Raw genomic sequence first — 22,434 nt, forward strand, 5'->3', positions numbered from 1 at the left:
TTTTCCAGCTTGTTATTTCCTTAAATTTTATCATGTTTTGTTCATGTTTCTTTCATATTTTATCATGTATTGGCAGCGTACTCGTTGGATTTAAAAACGTTTTTCATAAAAGCATAAAAACACCGTATTTTTGAAAATAAACGTTTTACCGTAAAAATAATCTAACAATCATATTTTTCATGCATAAACAATTAAATACACATATTACGATTTGTATGATGTTTTAAAAAGTTTAGAGAACGTGCTTTTACGTTTATAACGCTCGAATAGACGATCGTTGGCGAGGGTGCGACGTTGGACGACCAGACGACGATGAACACAAGCCTTTTCTTTCCTTGATATTTTTGAAATTCTTGTATGTGTGTGCTATAAGATTTCGGCTGCCACAATGTTTAATTGTGGTGTTTTGAAAGCCTATGTGTCCTATTTATAAATTAATTTACATGTTAATGAGCTTTGGTTTTGGGCTTGCAAGCTTAAGGACAATTGGGCCTTCTTTAATTAAATTAAATTGGGCCCAATAACACTTATTTAATTAGAACATAAAAGTTTATAAAATTATTTTTCAAAAATAATATTTTGATCTTATAAAAACTCTTTGTTTGCTCAAAACCGGCTTCTCGAGAAAAATCGAGCTAGATTCGTAAAATAATTCGAACTCCAAAATTTTTAGAAAAATTAAATCATTTTTATTCATATTAGGAAGTCTTGCACATATTTAATGAAAAATAAATATTCTCGTCTCGGTCGTCACCGATCTCCTTTCCCCTGTCTATTATCGAATATTCGGATAAAATCCTTCAATTTCATGAAATCGTGTCATATTATCATTTAATCATACATTTAATCATATATTAAACATCATGCTAGCATTTAAAAGTAATTAATTAAAGCAATTAAGCAATTAAAATAATTTGCATACATGCGGTTTACGTAGGTTTGTTTTTCGAATGTTACACTATCTTAAAATCTATAAGACTAGTTTAGAAGATGAAAAAAAAAAAGCAATAATCATAAAGATTTAAAGTCAGACTAAGATTAAAGAAAAATACAAAGGGAAAAACATACGTAATGTTAGTATATTCAATTGTTAAGTTAATTATTTAAAAATAATAAAGACAAAATGGATACCGGAGAGTATCTTAAAATCTATAAGTCTAATTTAGAAGGGAAAAAAAAAATCAATAAGACTAAAGATTAAAGTCAAAAGTAAGACAAAAGAAAAATTCAAATACAAAAGGAAAAACATATATAGTGTTTCTGTATTGAGAAAGCAAACTAATATGTTATTGTTAAAAGTAAAAATTTACGGTAAAAAGTAAAAATCTCAAACTCACAAAATATATTAAATTACACACTTTATAAAATTTTCTTTCTATTCAATTGTGATTTTCTTCACAAATTGAGAGACCTATTTATAGAATTTCTTTGGAAATAATCTAAAAATAAATACATCATTATCTATATCATCACACACTAATTTTCAATAATTACAACTCTTATTTTCAATATTCAAATATTTCAACTCTTATTTTTAAACATTCAATAATTTTATTTTCAACAGTTATTTGTATTATTAATAATATGTGAGAATTTTTTTGGAAATCACAATTTATGTGAAAAAAAATTGGGATTAAGAACTAGAAAGACATGATATTATGTTGGATCATCTTGTCTGGCCCATTTAAAGCTATAATACATGGAGGCCCATTAAATACGAGCCCAGTAGTCATTGATGGACTAGTCCACTCAAGCCCAGTCCAGTCCAGCCCACCCCAGCTGACACTAACAATATATCGTTTGATTGAACCCTTCTCTGTTCACCCAGCTTTCATCAGTGATCTTCCAACTTTTCAATCCAAAATTCATTTGAAGTCTCAAATGGCCGAAGAAGCAAATCGAACTGTAATCAGCCTAAATTTGCTTCTTGTTTTCTGGTTTTGATGATTTGTTAATTAATTTTATCTGTTTGTTAATTATAATAGGCATTTCTAGAAATCCAAGGTCGAATGATCGAGACTACCGGAAAATTGAAGCAGGTTAGTCTTTAAATCCACTCAAATACTGTCCAAAATATACATAAATTCCAAGTAACTATACTAATTTTTTTATTTGACGTATATAGGTTCTGAATCAGCTGCGGAACAAGGAGGGGGAGAAGAAGCGGGCTTACTTGACCTTGGAGGAGCTTAAGCAGTTGTCTGATGATACCAATGCGTATAAATCTGTTGGCAGAACGTAAGTCGTTTTGAATCCCATTCGTTCCTTTTGTTTTGAGGGAATTATGTGTGATAAATCCGTGTCATGTGGGAATATAAATGTTTGAAATTTAAGATGACGTGGGCAGATTTATTTTGGAGCCCAAACCGGTTTTGATGGAAGAGCAAGAAAAGAAGATGAAAGACAGTGAGGATGCTATTGCCTCCTTGCAGGTGTGGTTTTGTTCTTGCAACAAATGTTTTTTCTCGGGGAATTTTTGTGGACTCTAGTGTTACTTGAGATGTGAATTAGGTGCAATTTTAATCCGTAGGTGTTAAATTTTTGAATGGTTTGTCCTCTTGATGAATGTGATTTTTCTAGCGAGGGGACGGGGGACAAAGAGGAGGAAAAAGAACTACAGTTTGTGGATTTTTAAAGTCTTAGATTGAATGAAAAATTCAGGCTACAGAGTGTGATAAGAAGCATTTATGTTAAACCATTAGCCAGTAAATATTTTCAGAATAAGTTCAAATTCATGAGGCCAACCTCATGATATCTTTTTAATGATGCAAAAAGGTCTGATTTTGCTTCATAGTTTTATTTTCTTAGTCTGCGCTACAGGTGGTGGCAACGCGTCAAATAATGACATTGGTCTTAGTATTATCAAGCTAAAGCATTAATGGCTAATGACAGGATATCATAAATGGTTGGATGCATCTATTCTTTGAGAACGGGATAAGGACACATCTTTCATATATAAGTTTTTTATGTTTTTTAGTTGTATTGTTAAATATTCATATTTCAAGAATGATGAAAATAGCAAAAAGGTGTAAAATAGAGGAATATTGGTTTTATTTCCAGTGAATTGAGATAGTGTGGAACTCAAAACTTGTATAGAATATTGATGTGTCTTCATGTTTTCCAAGGTGAAAGCTTGTGGATTGTTGTGTTGGTGGGCACAGTTTGGGAATAGTTTGGTTTCCTGGTGGGAAAATGAAGCAGGTCAATGACGTGAACAAAATTTAGTCCATCCTACTTTCCAGGGACTTAACTTATTCTTTCAACTATATTGTGTCTTATATGGACCTGAACTCACATTTGAGAGTACCTATTGCTGACATTTTAAAAAAGCTGCTCAAATCAATTTCTTCTTTGAGTTTGGCTTTTAAGCTTAACGATCAAGATTGCTAATAGATATTTTTTGTCCATCACATGCCCATATAGCTAATTGCAAAGGTATGTTTTTGCATTCAATGAAACCTAAATCTAAATTTGGTTAATGGTTAGATCAGGGTTTGTCGAAACCAGCGTTGTTGTACAATCACGTAATTGAAAACAACAAATCTTGTAGTACAACATAAACCAAAAACCAGTTTATTATTCATAATCAATCATAAAATTGTCTTTACAACGTAGAATCAACGATAAAATATGCAAAAGTGTTTACAATAGAAAATCAAATAAAGCTTATAACGATCATAAAGTAAATTTACATTTTAGTTGTTTCTTCCATCACCAACCCGAAAACTAGTCTTGTTCCTTTTCCTCTATCTGTCTTCGGACTTATCTGGGGAGGGAGAGTAAAGAGTGAGTGATATGGTCGTCACTCAGCAGGTGGGGGCTGTTCGAGCACATACATAACAAATACACGTTATTTAAAAAAAAAATATTCAGAACATAATTCATATCATTAGCATAAACTTAAGCATATTTTGGCCTAGACACTGAGATTCATCTATTTTCCATGGTTTACTGATATCAGTCCCTAATTTTTACTCATATAACGGGGTGAGATTATATAACGATTACAATCTCACCCTGTAAGGTCATAAACTTATCGTATATTGAGATTTCTCACTCATATGTAGTTGAATCCTCACAGTGCCAAAACATATAACTTATTATACTCGTATCAAGAATGGATAAAAGAAGAATTGCGCTTGACCGAAAACTTTCAAAAAAACGAAACAAGGCATAACCGAAATTATACTTTAAAACAAGCTCACTTACTTTAGATCTTGAAAAAAACGTTGAAGAACAACTATTTCTTGGCCTGGCAGATCTCGAAATCCTCCTTGGACTTAGACTGCGGTAGAGCTTCAATACTCGGCAGAACTTAAAGAACCAGAATTCGAAAATTTGAGAACACCTTGAGAGCAATTCTCGAAATTATGACTGAATTTGGTTGTGAATTTTTGAATGTCATAGAATGGTATTTATAGATGATGAGATGAAAATTTTACCATAATTTGGTTGATATTTATTTCAAAATTTTGATATAATTCTTTCATAATTCGATATGCTTCATCCATACTTAATATCATACCATATTTTGAGAAACTTGTTCACTAAGTATCATTAATTTTGAAAGTTGATATTGGGTTGAATGGTTGAATGTAGACTGCTTTCTTGTACTGATTCATAATGTACCTAGACTGCACTGAAATTTGCTAGCTTCTTGTTGAGCAAAAACTATATTGCATGTAATATTTTCTTGCAATTTGATTGATATATCTGCTTTGATTTTCGAAATTAATACTTGTCTTTCACCGGATTTCGAATTTCATGTATTTATTGGCTTTGCTTTAAAATTTTAAATACCATATATTATTTAATATTTTCGAATTTTGTATTATTTAATATACCAAGATTTCGAAAATATAATCTCATACATCATCTCCAAAAAAAGAACATGTGATAAATGAAACGGCTTCCAAGTGATAAGTAAAAATTCTTTTCCGAAGAGACTCTAGCTAGAGAGTGTAAATCTTATGATTACATAAAGTTTCTCTACTATGCCCTCTAACTTGGTATAACTTGAACCTAGGATCTAAATTCGGGGTAGGTCACTGGTTTCCTTTACTTATTTTTCCTTTTTTTTTAAATGCCATTTGTACTTAAGACGGTTGGTTAGCATGCCTGCTAGTATGTAAACAAGAGGGAAAGACACGGGGATTGAACCAATACCTCTCATATTATTTCTTCTAACTTGTGACTAAAGTTTTCCAAGATTAGTTTAAGGCCCTCTAGTTCCCGGTAATGCATGAGAAGATCGTGTTTATTATTCTTTAAATATAGTGGCAACCAGCAAGTATTGTTACTAATCTGCTGATTACTTTAAACCTTTTATCTTCAGCACCACAATTGATTAAATGCTTTTGTTATCAAAAGCTAATGTTTCCATACCGAGTCTTGTGTGTTGGGGGTGAAACTAACAAAAATATGCACATGCATTCCATTTAGAATCATAACTTTGCCACTTCCCCCAAAATACTCGGAACAAGGATTTTCTTTCTATTGATGGGAGTTTAAAATTTAATGCATGGAGTAGACGTCGAAGGAATACTTGGAAAAGCAGATGGCTGAGACAGAGAACAACCTGAGAGAGCTGTTGCAACAAGATCCTAGTCTTGCTCGACAAATAATGGCTATGTCTGTATAATCCTCGCTGGTTTTAGGCAACACAATTCGGTACCTCATTTTCGATATCGAAATATCTTTCTCTATTGGCTATTGCCTATGTAATACGGCAATTGAAACTGGATACTCGTGTTGTATGGTTTTTAAAGATTTGAAGTTGTGCCATTTGCTTGTCTCGTCGGTCTCTCCTTGGAGAGTACAGCAGCTTCTGAAATTTCAGGATTGATATTTGGAGGGTTATAAAGTATTGGGTAGTGGACTTGTATGGTTTGAGGTAATTTTTCTCAGTTTTATCAAAATATCAGTTGAATTAACCACATTACAGTTTGATGGCACTTTTGTTTTGTTTTGGATTATAACTAGACTGGTTACACTTATTAAAAAATTAATACAAATTAAATTGTTTATATTTTAAGTTGGACCACTTTACAATATTTTTGTATGTAAAGTCCAGCAACGATCATTGAATAAATATGTGTAAGCTTAACACTGGTGTGCCTTTTTTACGGTATATCCTATGCTACACCGAGTATTGCCAAAAATTCGATTATGGTGTAAGCTTAACACTGGTGTGCCTCCACATGTTTTGGTAGGTCCTGTCCATCCCAATCCAATATCTTTCCTACTAACAAAAGATGATCCAACATCCTAGAAATATTTTGGTAAAATACGATACAAAAATTTTGAGTCGATAAGTGTTATAAACTTACTTGAGAAATATAAAATATTTGCATATGTGAAAATCATAATTTTTTAATATGAAAGTTGTATGATATTATTCGTCAAATATGGAATATCGTATTTGTTTGGCTAGAATGAAAGTGGGAACCGATAGGTGGGAACTTATGTTCTGGCCCACCGATATATGATAATGGTCGATGATTGACCAATCGGCAATCGGTTAGGTAAATGCCAGGATTGACGTTCCGGTGGATCGAAGGCTGGGACGAGGATATCAGACTAGGAGTATTTAAATTGGTTAATAAAAAGTAACAATGTACTCGTATGGTAAATTAAATTAACTATTTTCTATGTCATTTTTTTTTCGGTTGAGACCTTTCACATGCCTTTGAGATCTTTCGCATGGCCTGACTGTTGGTGTTTTGTTTGCTCCAACCTATGGTGCTTCGTTTGCCATCTTTATGACAACCTTTGGCCTTTCGTATGGCTGGTATTGTCATGTATAAATAGGAGATATGTCAAGGATAAATACACAACTAAATCCACTTTCTCCTACATCTCTGCACTCTGCTACTGTCTGTTTGCTGCGCTTCTGCCCCTACTTCGTCCACTGATAAAGTTCAGGTACTGTTTTGTTCGCTAGCATAGTGATTTGTGCGACATCACTACTGGTCTGCCCGTTGTATACTGGGAAACAGACGTCCGCTGAAACCTCGAAGCACATACCGGAGGAGCCGAATCTATTTTAAAGAAACTGTACACACTACAGACCTCAGTTTGGTTTTGCTTTTTTTTTTTTTTGCACGATAATCATACTGTAAACAATAGACTTGTTTCGGTTTCTGATCTTTACTAGTTCATAAGCCACTGTTATTAGCATTTTTATAACAAACTTAAAACGGATTTAATATTTACGTGGTTTGTTTCAGATATGGCTACTGAAAACAGCGTTCAAAGGGAAATTGGTCATGTTGTCCCTATTGTGCCGCCTCAAGTTGTCCCTCATGTTACCCCACGTGCTGCTGCGGTTGCTGTCCCAGCTGGTCAAGATGAAAAACCTGAGAAGTTTACTGGTGTGGACTTCAAAAGGTGGCAGCAGAAGATGTTGTTCTACTTGACGATGCTGAACCTGGTCAGATTCCTGTCTGAGGATGCACCTAAACTCAAAGAGGGCGAGTGAGATGTTGAATATGTTAGTCCGGTGGAGGCATGGAATCATTCTGATTTCTTATGTCGAAACTATGTAATGAACGGATTGGCCGATTCGCTCTACAAAGTGTTTTGCAAAAAGAAAACGGCTAAAGAGCTATGTGAATCACTTGACAGAAAATACAAAATCGAGGATACCGGGGCCAAGAAATTTCTTGTAGGCCGCTTTCTAGACTTAAAAATAGTGGATTCAAAGCCGGTAATCAGCCAAGTTTAAGAACTCGAGGTGATTCTTAACGAGATTCACAGTGAGGAGATGACTTTGAGCGAATCATTCCAAGTGGCTGCTATTGTTGAGAAGCTACCACCAGCTTGGAAGGATTTCAAAAATTAATTGAAGCACAAGCGCAAAGAGATGAATGTTGAAGAGCTCATTGTTCGACTTCGCATCGAGGAAGACAACAAGAGTTCGGAAAGACGATTGTTTTCGCTTGTTGCTGCTAAGGTAAATGTTGTCGAGCATGATCAAAGCTCGAAAAAGAGAACGTTTTTCTCCTCCAACAAAAGGTTGAACCTGGGACCCAAAGGAGACATTTCGAAGAAAAAGTTCTCTAGAAAACGCTACAACTGTGATGGTATGGGTCACAAGGCCTCTGAATGTAAGAAGCCGAAGAGAAATCAAGAGGCGAATGTGGTAGAGAACATTTATCAGGAGGTTTCGAACATAAATCTATGTGCTGTAATATCAGAAGTTAATATGGTAGGTTCGAACCCAAGGGAGTGGTGGATCGACACTGGTGCCACTCGCCATGTTTGCTCGGACAAGGAGATGTTTGCAACTCTTGAGGAATCTGAGAATGAGGAAAAGCTATTCATGGGAAATTCCGCTACTTCTGAAATCAAGGGTCGAGGAAAAGTTGTTCTAAAGATGACATCTGGGAAAGAACTGACTCTAAATAATGTACTGTATGTACCAGACATCCACAAGAACTCGGTGTCCGGATCTCTTCTTAACAAGCATGGTTTCCGCATTGTCTTTGAGTCAGATAATGTGTTTTTGTCGAAAAGTGGAATGTTATGTTTGTAATGGTTTATTCAAACTCAATGTCATGACTATTAAGCCCGTGATGAATAAAGTTAATACTTTTGCTTACTTGCTTGAGTCTTCTTGTTTATGACATGGTAGACTTGGACACGTTAATTACGATACAATTCGTAGACTAATTAATATGAAAAGTATTCCTGCATTCCAAATTGATAAACAACACAAATGCGAAATTTGTGTTGAGACAAAACTAACAAGATCATCTTTTCGAACAATTGAAAGAAATAGTGAACCACTTGATCTAATTCACAGTGATATATGTGATCTAAAAAGTGTGCAAACTCGTGGTGGAAATAAATACTTCATTACTTTTGTTGACGATAACACAAAATTTTGTTATGTGTATCTCCTTAAAAGTAAGGATGAAGCAATTGAAAAATTTGTCCAATATAAGAGTGAAGTTGAAAAACAACTTTGTAAGAAAATTAAGGTGCTAAGAAGTGATCGTGGAGGTGAATATAAATCACCATTTGTTGAATTTTGTGCTCAACACGGTATCAAACATGAAAGAACTACACCTTATTCTCTTCAGTAAAATGGCATTGCAGAGAGAAAGAATCGCACCTTGAATGAAATGATTAATGCGTTGTTATTAAGTTCTGGTTTACCACAGAACATGTGGAGGGAAGCTGTTCTAACAGCAAATTATCTTTTAAATAAGGTGTCCCGAAAGAAGCAAGATAAAAGTCCATACGAGTTATGGAAAGGTAGAAGACCATCCTACCAATACTTGCGAGTGTGGGGGTGTCTTGCCAAGGTTGTAGTAGCCACTCCGAAGAAAGTAAAGATAGGACCAAAAACTGTTGATTGCATTTTTATTGGATATACTCAAAACAACAGCACTTATCGTTTTCTTGTACTCGAATATCAAATACCTGATATTAACAAGAATACGATAATGGAATCAGGAAATGCTTCATTCTTTGAACACATGTTTCCATGCAAATCTAAGGAAGAACCAAGTTCATCCAAAAGATTATATGAGACAATTGATAAAGAACAAGAGCTTGATCAAGATATTGAACCTAGACGTAGCAAGAGAGCTAGAACAGAGAAATTCTTTGGTCCGGATTTCATCACTTTCATGATGAAAAGTGAACCTCAAAGCTTCAAGGAAGCAATGAGTTCATCTGAGGGACCTCTATGGAAAGAGGTTATCAATTTCGAAATGGAATAAATTTTACAAAACCATACGTGAGAATTAGTGAATCTTCCTCCGGGAAGCAAACCACTAGGATGTAAATAGGTTTTCAAAAGGCAAAATGAAATCAGATGGAAACATAGATAAGTATAAAGCTAGATTGGTAATCAAAGGTTACCATCAACGTGAAGGACTTGATTACTTTGGCACATATTTTCCTGTATCGAGAATAACCTCTATACGTGTGATACTCAAGATTGTTGCCTTGCGAAATCTTGAAGTATATCAAATGGACGTAAAGACATCTTTTCTATATGGAGATTTAGAAGAGGAAATTTACATGGAACAACCTGAAGGATTTTCTGCGGCTGGGCAAGAAAACAAGGTTTGTAAACTGGTGAAGTCTCTATTGGCTTAAAACAACCACCAAAGCAATGACACGAAAAATTTGAAAAAGCCATGATAGAAAGTGGATTTAAATTCAGTGAATGTGACAAATGTGTATACATAAAAAACACTGAAAATGGATATGTCATTTTATGTCTTTACGTAGATGATATACTTATCATTGGTAGTAATGATAAGATTATCAAATCCACCAAGAAGTTATTGAACTCAAGATTTGACATGAAAGATTTGGGCTTAGCCGATGTAATCCTTGGAATTAAAATTCATAAAACATCAGAAAGGCTAGTTCTAAGTCAGTCATATTATGTTGACAAAATACTTGAGAAATTCAATAAGGATGACTCTGCATTGGCTAGAACCCCGATAGACACCAGTCGGCATCTATCAAAATTAGTCTATAGATATATTTAATTTTTAACAATCTCGATTCAAACTCAAACTCGAGCTCAATTCTATGCTCTAAACAAGCTATTAATGAATCAAACTCGAGCCTGGCTTGATTAACATGCTAAACAAGCTTTTAACGAGTCGAGCTCGAGCTTTTCTCGAGCTCAGTAATTTCAATACAAACCGAACTCGAGCCTGATAATAAAAGCTCGAATCGAGCTCGAGCTCGAGCGTCAAACAATCTTAAACAAACCAAGCTCAAGTCTGATACTGTTTGGTTTGGATCGTTTACATCCCCACTGGGCATGCAGCTCACGCCGCACAATTGCAAATATTTATTTTTAAAATTTTTTCTAAAATGAAATATTTTGTGTCCAGACATTTATTTCTACGTCAGCACAAATGTGGTATGAGCACATTTGGAGAAATGTCCTCTATCGTAGGTGTTCTAATACATTTATGCTTGCTTCATTATCTATGCATCATATCAACCCTTATCTTCATGAGCACCAAGCTCCCCATCTATAAACTCGATCCCGAGTTCCAGTTAGAGAGGCAAATGGCAAATGGCAAATAGCTAAGATAGTACACACTATTTATTGTACCATCCAATTCTTCTTGATTCACAGCATGTGGATGGAACAAGCTTTACCAAGAACTTGTTCTGCTCAACAAGCCACGACATAAAGAACTTGTGGGGATCCCAAGGTGAAGAAGCCCTAATTCAATTACAAGAAATCTTCAACAAATTAATCAAGAACCGAGTATTTCTGCATACCATGGTCAAAGTTTCGCCGGACCTCGGTGGTGGGTCGGCTGAACAATGGCACGACGGCGGGACAAGCATGCACCACAGCGGAGGAAGACATTTTTTTGCAAGAGATTATGAAACTCTATTTCAAATTCCAATTTTATTTAAAATTAAAAAAATAATAAAATCCATGATAGGCGTCCACTGATACCTTCACAAAGGTGTACAGGGTACACACACATTTATATTATTGATCTCCTGTACATTTGCTATGAACATATATATGAGCATCGTTGAAGTGACATTCACTTATTGGATGGATCTTTATCGGATATATTTGAAATTCTTCCATTTGCTAATCTATGTAGTTGTGATGTTAATTTGGATGGAGTTGAAATACACCAAAGATGATGTTATTTCAATTTCATCCACCAAATGCCCTCAAAATCAAATCAAATTCTTCCAGGGCAAAAATATACTTTAAATTGAATGATTTAGATTTAAAATCTATCATTTCAAATATACTATCGCGGTTCTTTTAGCTAAATTGAAATCTATTATTTCAAATACATTATAGTTCGTTTAGCTAAATTCAAATTAAGAAGATAGCATTAATGCCTCTTGAAAATCATACTATAAATAGTTCTCAAAATCAAATTATGTGTTTCAAATCAAATCCTTTAGTGTATTTAAATTGATAAATTTAAAACTAATAATTTCAAATTTATTAATTTGTTTGAATAAATTCACTCAAAAATAGATATCGAATTCCAAATAATGGAATAATTATTTTTTGAATCATTGTAATGAATTCATCCAACATAAAATCAATTGAAATCATCCATCGAATACCTTTCTAAAATCCAAATCATTCCATCCAAACACAACCAACCTCATATTTTGATGGAAGGATTTTGATTTAAACTTGGAAGAGGAAATCAAAATAAGGATTTAAAATCTCGAATCCACTATAACATGAATTTTATCCACACACTAAATTTTTACTATTATATACAGAACTCCAAATTCATCTATCTAAATAAAGCGTTCATATAAATAATCACCAATTTAACATTTAAAATTAAACAAAAGGAACATCTTATTTGAGCCTCTCCTCCTATCCTGTAAATAATGTCACTGCATTCATTGGATTTTTACTGCCACCTTTTTTGAGGGGCTTATACAGAATGTTGATACATACCATCCAAATACAATCAGCCCTCCAAATAATGAAGAAAAGCTAAAAATACGACCACCAAGTATTCGGCACGCGGATATCGCAATCCTCCCATGCTTACACCACCCTATCTTAATAATGAAACGACAAATTAAAAATGGCGAAAAATAAAAATGAAATGACCACAGGAAATAAAGAGGAGCACAAGAGCTGTCCCAGTGTCCAGCCTCTAGTCTTCCCTAAAAATCTCGAATAACCAAATAAGACGAAGAGAAAGAGATTCGGTGAAAAGGGTAACACCAGCTAGTATGAGATACCATTCCCCGGTCAGCAACTTAGATGATAAATTCGAATGCCTAGAAGCAAATGCTGCAGTCTGCTAATGTTAAATACAGTACCTGCTACTCTAAATCCTTAGTTTTAGACAGGTTTTTGGCACCATCCAAATGGAGTGAGTCCGCCAAATTATCAGATAGTTGATTTATTAATTCAGTAGAAAGAGAAGTTGACGTATTTCCACTTGAAATGGCTCGCTGCTTGGCCTTTCTCTCAAGTAAGAACTTCTCACGCTCATCATAGAAGTTGAAGTCGTCAAGAAGGGATGTTTCCGCATCATAGTTCTTGAAAATTTTGATCATTTCAATTCCCTGTTCTAATTTCACCTGAAATAAGGAATCATGGATAAATAAATTGAGCAGGCACGGCCCTACAACTTGTCAAATACATACTCAAAACATTTGTAACAATTAACATGATTTGGTGAATAAACTTAACTGGTGGCGGGAGACAATAAATCTGGAAATATACAGTCTAAAAGTCAGAACGTTCAGTCGTGCATGTGGTGCTCAAAACTAATATAACATACACGGCCACAAAAGAGGCCTTGCTTTTACTCCAGGAAATGCTGAAGGTTAAAAGTTATTGAGAAAAGTCATGGAGAAAATTAGTCCATAATTTTAACAATTGATGGAAGATGGATATCTAACTAGCAAAATAAATGCATCATCGATCCACTTAAAAATAGAAAATTTATAGTTTTGTAGAGCTTTTTGAAGGTTTTCTCATTCATGAGAACAATCCCTTTCCTCACAAGAATTAAACCCTCCCCCATCAGTCATCTGAAGCTATCAGCCACATCTCAATCAGCGCTAAAACGATTTTTAAAAAGAACAATTATTACATTGATCCAACAATTGAACGCTCCCTGCATGATTCCCAGCCTCCCCACTTCCCCACCAAGGTCCAGTCCCACCCTAATACTCAAAACGTCATAATGCACGAACACCTCCCCATGCTCCCTAGCCAAAGAAGTCCACTCACCAATCTAATCCACCATCATAACACAGTGCCCCCTGTCTATTACAATTAAACATGCATAATTAATGACAGAAGTGTTTGCGTGTGCCAATTATCCAGCTAGTCCATGCAGTTTGGATAAGAGAGGAAAAAATCAAAGCAAGTGTTTTCTACACTTCCTTTCTCTAACAAGTACTATAATCTGCCATGATGCAGTTAAGGTTAAGGAACTGCTAATGACAAGAAGCTATCTAACTTTTAGCACAAGTCCCAGTAAATTCAATAAACTTCGTGAAAAGTAACCTTGGATCATCTACCATGCGTTCCGAATCAATTCTTGAAAAATTAGAAATAAAATCAGCACTCCGATTTCGTTCTAAGTCAAACATAATTGCATTCATATTAACTATATATCATTACCGACATCCTAAATGAAATTCCGACTTCTTCGCTGGAGTATATTCTCGGGACACTCACCTCAGACAATGGAAAATTCTCATTCCTCCCATCTATCCAACAATAAATATCAGTTTAAAACAAAATAAAAAATCTAGAAGACAGCTGAAAATATCAGAGAACGGAACCTAGCACTTCTCAAGTCTTTAAACCAATTGACGACGACGATAATTTGAGTCAGAACTTTTTCGAATAGCTTAAGGATCTCTGGATGGATTACTATAAGTTACCAAAATCTGGAAAACATGACAAACCTTTTTAAATCAGAAAAAAAATTCAGAACACAGCAATACCTCTTGTGAATCTCGACTGTGAGTAACAGGCTTGTTATCATTATTTTCAAGAAGTATGTGGCGGAAGAGACTGTTGGGTACATCTTTTATGATGTGCCATTTGACAGGAAATCGCCCACTCCATCTCTCCTGTTGCCAATAATCAGCATCATTCTCAAAGTCAACACGTCCTACCATCTCAGCTACACCACAAAACTGCCCACTGGCATTAACCTGCAGTAATTACGCAGCCATTTAAAAGAGTTAATACGCTAATTATCAATGGCAAAACTAACATGTGTAACCTGCCACCAAAAATTTATGCAAGATCAAACAATTTCTGGTTAAAACAGAGGAAACAAAATCTCAAAGCAAAGCCACAGGCCCACATGATTAAAATTTTAAACAATAAGGTGATTGGTAGTCCACATCTTGGTACACTGACAACCCAGAAGCGAAGTCGAAAGCCCTAGAGCAATCAGACTAAGAGAGCCTACCAACTCAAACAATAACTTTAAGAGGGGTTTGCTCAGTATCCTAACCCCATCTGAACAATTCACTAGAGAGGCACGTCTTTAAATAGGTCTGCCTCAAATGCCTGACAATACAATATTAGAAATCAAGAAAGAGCAACCGGAAGTAACACCCATTCACCAACATGCATTGCAATGTCGTACTTTGTCAATAGCAACTAGTGATGCAGAGAGGGACTTTTATTTCTGGAAAATATTTACTTAAGACAAAGTCAAACAGATGACCAAACTGTCTAATGTGGCACCATAGATCTAGTAGAAATCCAGAAAGGCACATAACACTGTTCAACCAAAACTATTAATTTGTGAAAGTGCAATAAACTAAGACAACATAGGATTAAGTGCAAAGTAAAAGCCAATTATTCTTAGCGGAAACAATTCAGATGCACATCTTTGGAAAAAATCTGCAAATACATATCATGTCCAGGAAAATCAGACAACCAATCTAAATAGTATTCACTCTTCTTGCACCAAGTGGACTATTGTTCACACAATACGTAGTTTCAAACCTTTTATTCTGAAATGAGTACTCCGCACTCCGCAGTCAGAGTGAATGCAAGTAAAAATAAAAGGGTATTAACAGAAAAGTTTTGTCAACTTACTGAGAAAAAGAGAAAGAGAGGACAACTGCCTTCTATTTTCTCTGTATCACCGTATGCAGCATCCAGCTTCCTGTTTCCTAGAGGGGTACTGGACCAAACACCATATTTTATACTTTTATGGATATTATCTTCGCTGAAAGACTTGATGACAAAAAATTTGGCAATTTCATAGTCGATTATGAAATCTGGGGAGTTAAACTCATTGACTTGAAACCCAGAAGTCGATTCAACATCTTTAGTGCCTGATGCAGACCCCTCGTCAGGGGAACTCTTGTCTTTTGCCTTCAACGCCCTTGGCCCACGATTCCGGTCAGTTGAAATACCTAGTGTATCAGCAGAAGTATTGATAGTGTCACGATCTCTTTCGCGTCTTCCACCTTTGTCAATAGCAAACCGATTTCGGCTAAAACCAGACCCAAAACCACTTTGGTATGAACTGCCATGAGCATAATGTCTGGATGAGGAGTTTGGCGTAACTCCAAAACCCTGAAATGCCTGACAATAAAATATTAGAAATCAAGAAAGAGTCACGTCTTTAAATAGGTTTGCCTCAAATGGCTTACAGACTATATTAAATTTCCATTAACATGTTCTAAGCATCGGTAACTCATACTAGCATTCGATACTCCAAAAAAAATTCATCACATTTTATGATAGTTAGCACTATAAATTGCTGTGTGGAAAGTAACAGACCATTTTTCTGTGCAAAATGGTACAAGATCAAAGCTTCACATAGAGTGACTATCACAAGGCATTTGGTTGACAGAATGTTACTACAAAGCAAGCAGTATACTGCAACTTATCAGGAAAGTCAAATCAATCACCTTTATGCCAAAAATAAACAGATCTGGTACACATGAAGAATGACATATTTGGTACATACTACATACTTTAGTGAAAGTTGTGTCCGTTCTGCTAACAGTTTATAGCTTAACAGGTCGGTCAAAATTTATTTGAAGTTCCTAGCAAAAATCATCTACTCAGCCTCAATCGATAATGAAAAGCAATGACAATAGAAAGACACAAAGTTCATAATTATAATTTGTCTCAATTGTGAAGGCTGCACACTCTCGAATGCATTTCTGTATAGTAATTTTTATTTTTACACTATAAAAAGAATGTGTGTTGTAAGAAATTAGAGACAAACCTGTGCAACATTTTGCTCATATGATCCAAGAATGCCAATTGGTTGAGGGTATACAGTTCCAGAACTTAATGGAGACATGAACCTGCTAGTATCTACAGAACTGGAACGACTTGGCAATGGTTCACTGGATCCAAACTCCCCAGGAAATTTGTAAAGACCAAGTGCGCTATTTCCAGATATATCCCCTCCACCAAAAGATCCAAAAGGTAGATAATAACCTGATGCTGGCCCAAAAAATGTGCTGTCAATCAGATTTTCTTGACTGCTACTTCCTGCGGGCATCAACTCAGCCTGTGGAACTGAATGCACCGACGTAGCATGTGGTGGGCCAGGTGAAACAGCTGGCGGATAGTAGGGCGGATTCACAGGCATTTGGTGTGGAGAAAACAGCTGACCATCTATCATTATTGTCGATAGAGGGCTAGGCAATGGGGGAAACTGTCCATATGCCATCGAGGAGTCAAAGCCATAGCCCGGAGGGTAGAAGAGGGAAGAATTTTCGTTGTACATTGCCTTAAACATGATGAAACACATTTTAGCATCTGACTGTTTTATGTTTCAGTAAAAAAAATATTGACTCAACAAAATTATTTGCACCCACCGTGGGTATGATTTGCAAGTTGTTGGCGTTGTCCCAGCTACCACTGCCATTGTCAAAACCTGTAAAAAGAGAAAGTTGATTGTAAACCTAAGCCACACAAAGAAGATGCAGGAACAATACAAGAAATATAAAAACATAATGGTGCTCACTCTGCAGCACCTGACTGACTGGCTTTTCCTCTATATTTCGTACCTCCTATTTTGAAATATGTAGTCATGTTGGCACCAATAAATGAATATAGTTTCCAAGTATAACAGCCCAAAAAGATTTTCTACCTATTTTCTTTTTCAAAAACTGAGACGAAACCAAATTCAAGTCTCCAGGTTCAACATGAATCACATTTAAAGGTGTGACCCCCTCGTGCCTGAAGCGCGCTTTACAGAGAAAAGGAAAAAAAACCCTAGCCATGCTTCTTCTCAAATTAAAAAAAAAAAAGGAAAAAGAAAACCCTAAAGCCCAGCCCAAATACTGTACTTAATTATGTGCGAAAAAACTCTGGCCCAGTAAGCCATCCCAAAACGTGTGTGATTTCCTCCCTAAAATATGCGATTAAAGTTGAGGCTCCTCCCTAAACTCTAGGCGCATCATCTTTCTCTATTACCACGACATTCTAATTTTTTTTCCAGATTAATTGATCTCTTCCTTCCCCAATTCAAGTTGTTAGTTCTTTACACACTATTTGAAAACATTACATATTGACAACCAGATTGCACAGTTTGAAATACTAAAATTCCAATTCCAAAATCACTCCAACCCTCGAGTACTTTATCCTGCAACTAAAATTGTCAAGTTATGAAAATATAGCCTAGGAAAATGTTTGATGTGCCTTACTTTGCTAAGGGGTGCACACTTCACCTTGCGTCTTGTGCCTAAGGCTCCAGGACACATTTGCGCCTTAGATAACTATGACCACAACTGTGGAAAGATGTGTTTCCCACTGTAAATGTCAATTGATGGAAGTCTCAAATACCGACATAGAAGTTCATCGATGGAAGATTTTAAGTCCCCAATTTTCTATGTGAGTAACAGTGACACTGTGATGCATTACATGCACTAGAAATCATGTTTTTCATTATTCACGAAATGCCTAGACAATTATCTTACTATAAGTGGTCAGTAAGCATCAGTGAATATGAGAATAAAACTCTCATCCTTGCACGAACAGGACTAATTACCTATTTTATCATTGAATGTGAATGTTTCCGTACATACTGCCTACATAGTACATCGCAATAGAAATAAATCAAACCACTAACCTCCAAAATAGTAATTCNTGACCAAAAGTTTCTGAGGCCCTTTCCCTTGAGGTAACTGTGCTCCATAACGAACATGTCTCTTGAGTTGAGAGGAAAGGTCCATTCAAATCCCAAGTGTTGCATAACATTAATCCATAAACGTCTTGTAAAAGAGCAGTGAATCAAGAGGTGATCTTGGTTTTCCTCATTGTTCTTACACAAAACGCACCACTGAGGGCATAAGGCATAATTCGGATATCTTTTCTGCACTCTGTCACTCGTCTGCAATTTTCCCAGTGCAACGATCCAAGAGAACACTTTCACCTTATGTGGGATCGGTACTTTCCAGATTTGAGAAGAGAAAGGGAAAGATGGATCAGAAACATTGTGAAAAAAAGTAGAATAGAACGAGTTAACAGAGAATACCCCCGAAGAGTCCCCTAACCAAACCCTGGCGTCCCCTACCCCCGCACTCAAAGATACTGAATCTAAAACCCCAGTTAGAGATGTGAATTCTCCTAACTCAGTATTGTTCAACCCTTTTCTGAAGCGCACATCCCACTGAACGACTGAAAGACCTTGACTATTAGAGACCGAGAAGAAATGATTAATTGGTTTATTAGTAGACTCAGAGATAAGAAAAAGACGAGGAAAACACTCTTTAAAAGGACACAAACCCACCCATCTATCCTCCCAGAACCGAATAATATTCCCACCCTTAAGTACCGAGCCAATCAAGTGCTGACAAAGTGGATGGGTCCGAGAGATAAACTTCCATGGGCTTTTGAAAGTTGAGTTTCTTGCCACTCTTAAATCCCAGCCGTTATCTTGAAACCCGTAAATGCTACCCACAACTCTTTTCCACAAAGGATATTTCTCTACCGCATTTCTCCACCACCATTTCCCAAGAAGAGCCCTATTCCTTAGGCGGATGTTACCCAAACCCAAACCTCCTTTGTCTTTTGGTTTGCACACCTGAGCCCAGTTAATAACGTGGCAGTGCNAATTTAAACAAAAAGCAAAAATCAAACGCAGAAAAGCAAACATAAGAACTAACAATTACAAATTATGCTCAAATTTCCCTAATTTATGAGTAGTTCTGGGCTTTACGTCTCAAATCCGGTTTACACAGTGCATGCAAGAAATCCTCAAATCAAAACATTCGTTCACGAACCCACGCCAAAAACCTAAGACTTCGACAAATAAACATGCAATCTAAATTCAGTTCTAAAGGAGTAAAAAATAAATAAAATTTGAGACATACAAGAACATAGAAATAATCACATAAAAACAGATGAGTGAATAACAACGAACCAGGAGATGAGATGGGGGCGAATCGATCGAGGCTCTGCCGATTCGTTTCTTCCATGGAACCCAACCAATTTTAACCAAAGTACACGAATCAAAGGGGAGAAAAAAAGAGCCAAAAAAAAAATCAGATCTATCCAATCCAACAACCAAATCGAAGATCAATCGAAACGAACAAAAAGATTTGAACCAAATAAACCCAACTGTACGTGAATACAAACCCTCGAATTATTCTCAAATAATTGGAATTATCGAAGTTTTGTGGGAATCTAGAAGGGAAAAAATTGCTTCGCGGGAGGGTTTGAAAAACACACACACCCCAAAGGGTTTCTTTTTTTCTCCTTTGAATAAACACCAATGGGTTTTACAGAGCCACGCTATTACCGTATTTCATTTCATTTTTATTGGTTATTATTATTATTATTATTATTATTAAATTAAACTTTTAAAAATAATTTTTTTTTTTGGACTTTTAAAATTTTATTATTATTATTATTATTAAATTAAACTTTTAAAAATAATTTTTTTTGGACTTTTAAAATTAAAATTTCGCATACCTCTTTTAAATGATCATTAGATATATAAATTTCTAATTCAGTTTGTTATTTTAAAAGGAGGATTGTTGAAAAATACCTCATGAAAACTTAAAATGTGTGCTCAGTCTCCAATTAATAAAATCATATGCTGCACTCCCTATATCCAATTTTATTTTGTTTTGAGTCCCTAAATCAATTATTAATTAAATTTCTCTTTAATTTTTTTTTCCAGCTAATATTTAAGTAATATATGTAGACCAGACTTCTATTATTAGGATTTGTTTGGACCGGACTTCTCCATTATTCCTTTTCTATTTTCTCTCCTCTGTTCGTGTGATAAAACCCTCCTTCCCCCAACCCACGAAATCGACCCTCGTTTGAGAAAACCCAGCCGCTTTCTTCACTGATCGGAGAAACCCATCGGCCGAAAGGGTCTTCTGACAACGACGGAGAACCATTAGTAAGGCGCACGAGGTAACAAACAGAATCAAGTGAGAAAGTCCGTGAGTTTCTCCGATTTTTCATTTTCGAAATTTTTTTATGTTTTTGTGGTTTTTTGTGGATCTTACAACGTTTGTTGTCGATTTTTTGTAGTTTATTCATTGGAGAAGTTATTTTCATTGATCTTCGAGAACTGTAAGTTTTTCCATTTTTTTAAAATTATTTGCGTGTTCTGTCGATTTGTAAGAACGAGAAAAATTTTCTTTGTTTGGACTGCTGTGAAGGAATCTGCCCTCGTTGCCTCATTCATCATCCTTCTCGCCGACTGTTGCAGGTATGTCTCTAGATTAGTGATTCATATTTTAAAAAAATATATGTTATTTACGTCATGTAATGCCATAAATTAATCTATGGTTTGATTTTTGTTGGGGGAGTTTTCTCCCTTTCTTTATTAATTGATTATTTTTCTAGTTTAGTGGCTTTGTTTGGTGTGAATTTCAAATATAGAGGTACGTGTATCACGATGTTATAAGGCTGGGGATGATGATAAATTAATAGATTGTGCTCAAGTGCAAAAAAAAATTGATATTTTCCGTAGTTTAATTCTCCATTTTACCATCTGATTTTGTGGATATAAATACAATGTTCTAAAAAGTGTAGTAAAAGACTTTTACATTAAATATATCTTGTGGACCTCACAAGAAGTGGATGTATAAAGGTCAAAACAAAACTTATAAATGAATGCTTCAAGAAATAGGATGATTTTTTGTATTATTTTGGATGGCCTAGTTGGTTCCGTCTTGTCACAATAACCAAAAGAGATGCAAAAAATCTATGGTCATGTACAGAATTATTGATTCGTATTTGCTGTAATTTGACTGTTTGAAATAATATGTGGTCATGTATACAATTATGATTTCAATTCCAAAATTAACTTTGATTGTATTTTCAAAATAAGTTATTTCGGTCGGTTGTACAACCATTATTTTTGTCGATCATGTACCACCATCTCATTGTTTTTTCATCTTTTTTGATAGGAAGGCAGTGTTTCTGTTTTTGTTTGCCTTGTTTTTTATTTTACTAAATTTTATGGTACAAAAAATGTGGACTAATTTTAGAAGTTTATGTTGTTTTTAATTCTGTATATTGATATTGTTATTTTTTGTCTTTTATGTAGAAATGGTTAAAAAGAAAGTTGATGAAAATGATGCTCATATGCAGAGCAGAAAAGATGCAATGTCACGATGTTCTTGTACTTATTTTAGAAAAGTAATAAACAAACTTGAACCAAAACTGAATGAGAGGCAACGAGCAAGGATCATTAGTACTCCTTTTGGTAAATGGTTGAAGATGCCTAAATTGTCTATCTACAGTACCCGATTTGATGTTGTATTAAGGAGTTTCAACATTGACTCACTCTCTTTTATCTTTGGAAAGGGCATCGTCGTCCCTTTCACATCATTCGAATTTTCTATCGTCATTGGTCTACCTCATGGAGGCCAACCTGTAAACCAAGAGCTCGGAACAAAGTCGGATTTTTTGTCACGTTATTTTGCATGGAAGCTTATCAAAGCCACGAAGAAGTCGAT

At 35.3% G+C, this 22,434-nt stretch overlaps 2 protein-coding genes and 1 long non-coding RNA gene across 5 annotated transcripts; 2 read left to right on the forward strand and 1 right to left on the reverse strand.

Annotated features, from left to right (window-relative positions):
- Nucleotides 1-1,779: 1,779 nt before the first annotated feature.
- On the forward strand, nt 1,780-5,936 carry LOC140963644 (prefoldin subunit 1). Of its 2 annotated transcripts, none has more exons than XM_073423043.1 (5): nt 1,780-1,905; nt 1,986-2,039; nt 2,126-2,238; nt 2,348-2,432; nt 5,531-5,936. In XM_073423043.1, exons 1-5 carry the CDS (start codon nt 1,882-1,884, stop codon nt 5,639-5,641), a joined length of 387 nt encoding a protein of 128 aa, XP_073279144.1. In that variant the 5' UTR covers nt 1,780-1,881; the 3' UTR covers nt 5,642-5,936. The 2 variants fall into 2 exon arrangements, with proteins under 2 accessions (XP_073279144.1, XP_073279145.1); XM_073423044.1 differs by lacking the exon at nt 5,531-5,936 and adding an exon at nt 4,260-4,760.
- A 6,425-nt stretch (nt 5,937-12,361) lies between these two features.
- LOC140962901 (YTH domain-containing protein ECT4) lies at nt 12,362-18,592 on the reverse strand. 2 transcript variants are annotated; one of them, XM_073421981.1, is made up of 6 exons: nt 18,582-18,592; nt 17,326-17,384; nt 16,725-17,237; nt 15,578-16,063; nt 14,464-14,676; nt 12,362-13,080 (listed from the first exon to the last, which is right to left on the reverse strand). In XM_073421981.1, exons 3-6 carry the CDS (start codon nt 17,232-17,234, stop codon nt 12,820-12,822), a joined length of 1,470 nt encoding a protein of 489 aa, XP_073278082.1. In that variant the 5' UTR covers nt 17,235-17,237; nt 17,326-17,384; nt 18,582-18,592; the 3' UTR covers nt 12,362-12,819. The 2 variants fall into 2 exon arrangements, with proteins under 2 accessions (XP_073278082.1, XP_073278081.1); XM_073421980.1 differs by having other exon boundaries at nt 15,578-16,072.
- Nucleotides 18,593-20,492: 1,900 nt separating this feature from the next.
- On the forward strand, nt 20,493-22,390 carry LOC140963640 (uncharacterized). Its single transcript, XR_012172719.1, has 4 exons — nt 20,493-20,907; nt 20,999-21,040; nt 21,130-21,179; nt 22,023-22,390. It is a non-coding gene; the product is annotated as an uncharacterized lncRNA (long non-coding RNA).
- Nucleotides 22,391-22,434: the final 44 nt, after the last annotated feature.

This window comes from Primulina huaijiensis, chromosome 17 (assembly GCF_012295235.1).
Source record: "Primulina huaijiensis isolate GDHJ02 chromosome 17, ASM1229523v2, whole genome shotgun sequence".
Classification (NCBI taxonomy): Eukaryota; Viridiplantae; Streptophyta; class Magnoliopsida; order Lamiales; family Gesneriaceae; genus Primulina; species Primulina huaijiensis.